The 4,111-nt window shown below is 49.9% G+C and overlaps 1 protein-coding gene across 1 annotated transcript; it reads left to right on the forward strand.

Moving 5' to 3' along the window:
- The first annotated feature begins 890 nt into the window (after window positions 1–890).
- On the forward strand, window positions 891–3,508 carry LOC103970466 (endoglucanase 3). Its single transcript, XM_009384247.3, has 8 exons — window positions 891–1,193; window positions 1,277–1,483; window positions 1,663–1,863; window positions 1,948–2,040; window positions 2,149–2,310; window positions 2,399–2,510; window positions 2,597–2,760; window positions 2,875–3,508. The coding sequence occupies exons 1-8, from the start codon at window positions 963–965 to the stop codon at window positions 3,205–3,207; spliced, it is 1,503 nt and encodes a 500-aa protein (XP_009382522.1). The 5' UTR covers window positions 891–962; the 3' UTR covers window positions 3,208–3,508.
- Window positions 3,509–4,111: the final 603 nt, after the last annotated feature.

A 4,111-nucleotide genomic window follows, 5' to 3' on the forward strand; every position in this document is an offset into this window, starting at 1 on the left:
TTGCGACACGCGATGTTGCGCTTTTGACCCTTTGGCAACACTGTCAGCTCACCGCATAGGATGCGCTCTCTCCCTCGCAGTGGTGGAAGGAGACCAACCAATCCCTAGTCACTTGCCTTTTCCTAACTCGGCATCCATCAGAGGTTCTCCTTCAAAGCGAGCCTCGTTTGCCCTCATCCAAATGCCACAGTCGTCCTCGCTAAGGAGCAGCATTAGATAGGTGTTCTTGGGGAACGCTCCTAGGATTCTTAGCTAAGGCGTAGTTAAGAGTCTTAGAGATGTCTAATCATGTATAAGCTCTGGTCATGCGTTATTTAAGCCTTGCACATCCCTGTGTGGTCTCTCCCATTGGGTGTCACAGGATTTGGTAGGATTCATGTCTGTCACCTACTGCTTGCTCCAAGTAGCCAGCAGGCAAATGTAAGCTTCTGTAGAAAAGTGACTGACGACTGACTGACAACTGAGTTCTGAGTTGAACAAGGGAGCAAGGCATCACATGTGAATGTGAACCAGTGCATCGGGATACATGAGAAAACTGAGATTAAATGACCTTTTATCAAAGGGAGATATATGGATTTGTGCTCGTTCTTCAGTAAAAAGAACACACAACTTCAGAACAATTTAACCTACTACGCCATTAATCCATATGAACACATCTAGATTTGGCGGCCTTATTAAATGTCTAAGCCAATGTCGTTAAATCTGCAAACTGCAACAGGAAGAGGGAATAGAAGCGAGGGCATGTTCTTTCATTTGACCTGTTGGTGCAGTGAAATGATATGGTGGTATTTAAGGTGTGAAGCTTTAAAGTGTTAAAACTAGTGCTAATAATAATGGCTGAGCAGAGGAGCAGCAGAGTAGTTGCTTTTGGCTCTATAAATGGGGCTCCCTTCTCAGAGCTCTTCGGCTGTGGTCGAGGGCTCAGTTTAGTTGGCTTCAGTTGAGGTTGGTTTTGGAGGCCAATGGCTCACTCCCGTCCTTCGTTTCTCCTCCTCTCACATTTCCTTCTCTCTCTGTTTGCTTCCGGTGCCATTGGCTCTCCAGGCCATCATGGGCCTGCGAACCACAACTACCGAGACGCACTCTCCAAGTCCATACTCTTCTTCGAAGGGCAGAGGTCAGGGAGGCTGCCTGCGAACCAGAGAATGACATGGAGGAGGAACTCTGGCCTGTCGGATGGCTCCGCCATGAATGCAAGTGCTCTGGACTTCGTTCTCCTTCTGGTTTTGGTGTTGCTTGTAGGAATCTAACTTCGTTTCGTGTTGACAAAATGTAGGTGGACTTGGTTGGTGGGTACTATGATGCAGGGGACAACGTGAAGTTTGGCTTCCCCATGGCTTTCACCACCACCATGCTGTCTTGGAGTGTGATAGAGTTCGGCGGGATGATGAAGGGTGAGCTGGAGAACGCCAGAGCGGCGGTTCGTTGGGCCACTGACTACCTCCTCAAAGCCACTGCTCATCCGAACACCATATATGTTCAGGTTCAGTTCTCCTTCATGATTCCCTGTTCCTTTGCCTCCTCTTCTTCCGGTACTCTCTGTTCCTTTCTCTTGGTGAAGACAAAGCGGTTCTGTAATGGAAAAAATCCAAACTTGTGATGGTTTTTAGAATAGAAATCCGATACTTTGTGTCACGTAGCCATTATGTTGTCGATCTGTAGGTGGGAGATCCAAACAAGGATCACGCTTGCTGGGAGAGGCCAGAAGACATGGACACCCCAAGAACAGTCTACAAGGTGGACAACAGCAACCCAGGCTCCGATGTCGCGGCCGAGACCGCCGCCGCCCTCGCCGCTGCTTCTCTGGTCTTCAGGAAATCTGACCCAGCTTACTCCAAGCTTCTTCGGAACAGAGCTATCAGTGTAATATAGCTAAAAACCTCTTTCAAAAGCCTATTGCTACCAACCAAAATATTCCCTTCCAAACACTCTTATATTGGGTTTCAGGTGTTTGAGTTTGCTGACAAGTACAGAGGTTCCTACAGCAATGGGCTGAAGAATGTTGTCTGCCCCTTCTACTGCTCTTACTCCGGCTATCAGGTTCCTTTCTTCTCTTCCATTGGATGCAAAGAGCATAAAAAACTCCCCTTCTCCACCTCTGTTTTCTGGTATAGACTATAAACCTCTGTTTCTTCCACTGGTCAAAAGGATGAGCTGCTTTGGGGAGCAGCATGGCTTCACAAGGCCACCAAGAATCCGACGTACCTCAACTACATCGAGGCCAACGGTCAAACCCTCGGCGCTGACGAGTCTGATAACACCTTTGGGTGGGACAACAAGCATGTGGGAGCCAGAATCCTCCTCTCCAAGGTTAATATGACTCCCATCAACCTTCCACTATTGTTTTGAGTGATGGGCTGTGCTTATAGCTGTTCTTCTTCCGGTGGCCTTGTTACAGGCCTTTCTGGTCCAAAACCTGAAGTCTCTGCATGACTACAAGGGCCATGCTGACAACTTTATCTGCTCCCTCATCCCGGGGACACCCTTCTCCCAGACCCAATACACTCCAGGTTGCCTCTTTACCCCTCTCCCTGAAGAGATACGTCAACATGTTCTAAGCTTCAGCGAAGTGATCTGAATGTATCTTTGAACACAGGTGGGCTGCTGTTTAAGATGGGTGACAGCAACATGCAGTACGTGACCTCCACCTCCTTCTTGTTGGTCGCCTACGCCAAGTTCCTCACCTACTCCTCCAAGGTGGTCTCTTGCGGCGGCACCACCGTCACCCCCCGCAAGCTCCGCTCCATCGCCAAGCGACAGGTGAGTCCTCCGTGCACTTAAACCATGGGGAATGATGTTCTTTCATCAGTGCCCTGCGGGATTAACCTGTGCCGGCGCTAACCCCGTTTTGTGGCCGGTGGCGGCGCGGCCCAGGTGGACTACATCCTCGGCGACAACCCGCAGAAGATGTCCTACATGGTGGGCTACGGCGCAAGGTACCCGCAGCAGGTGCACCACCGGGGGTCGTCCCTGCCGTCCGTGGCGGCCCACCCGGCTAAGATCCCGTGCTCCGCGGGTTTCACGGCGCTGTACACCTCCGCCCCGAACCCGAACCCGCTCACGGGCGCCGTCGTCGGCGGGCCGGACGCCATGGACCGGTTCCCGGACCAACGGTCAGACTACGCGCGGTCCGAGCCGGCCACCTACATCAACGCCCCCCTCGTCGGCGCCCTCGCCTACCTCGCCCACTCCTCCGGCCAACTCTAATCCCGGTGCTACGTAACAACTAAGTAGCATAGCCTCTAAGTCGAGCTTAAGAGCTTCGTAGTGTGCGATGAAGGACCCCGGTGCAGCTAAGGAGGCCATCGGAGGGTTTGTTTCTAGGTCTAATTTGGATCAGTAGACGATTAGGGAGACTGCTGTCATCTATCTATGGCTTAGACTCGGTGTTCAATGTTGTGCGCGGCCTGTACTACACAGGGCAGCCTTTGACCCCCAACCACTTTTTGGGGCTTCTACTTCGTCTGCGTTACCACTATTAACATGGCGTGGGGTTTGTCTGTGTTAACCATGAGTTGATGTTTCTAATTACTTATCATGATAAGGCTAAGTTCTTCACAACTGGTCTCTTGCCACAGCCAATGAGGAACACTTATCCCGGTACCAAGTAGCATGTTGAATCTCCTGTCATCCACTCCAGAACGGGAACATAAGATGGAATAGTATCCTCTCTCTCTCTCTCTCTATGGATGTCATTGGACCATCAAGCCTCTCAATTACAGTGGAGACGAAGCTGAACTATCAGTAAATATCCAGGAGAAGTCATTTGCCAACATAACTGTGTAGGTTAAGTATCCAAATAAACCTTTACTGTAAGATGTCAGTGGTTAAACAATCTGTGGTTGCCATAACATGAAAAATGAAAAGCTATTCTATCAAATCTTAGATTTGATTTGACATCTGAAATCAGAGCACTGTAAAATGCTGCTCGATTACCAGTTTCATGGCAAAGCTCTCTGCGACGTTCCATTGAAGACGGATACTCACATCTGAATCAAAAAGTAGTGAGGAAGCAGACGCAGGGTTTTGATTAGTTGAGCAACATGTGAACTGCACACAGATTTTGCCCCCACTGATGGAAAGAGACTGAACCATATGCAAGACCCAAGCA

This window comes from Musa acuminata, chromosome BXJ2-11 (assembly GCF_036884655.1).
Source record: "Musa acuminata AAA Group cultivar baxijiao chromosome BXJ2-11, Cavendish_Baxijiao_AAA, whole genome shotgun sequence".
Classification (NCBI taxonomy): domain Eukaryota; kingdom Viridiplantae; phylum Streptophyta; class Magnoliopsida; order Zingiberales; family Musaceae; genus Musa; species Musa acuminata.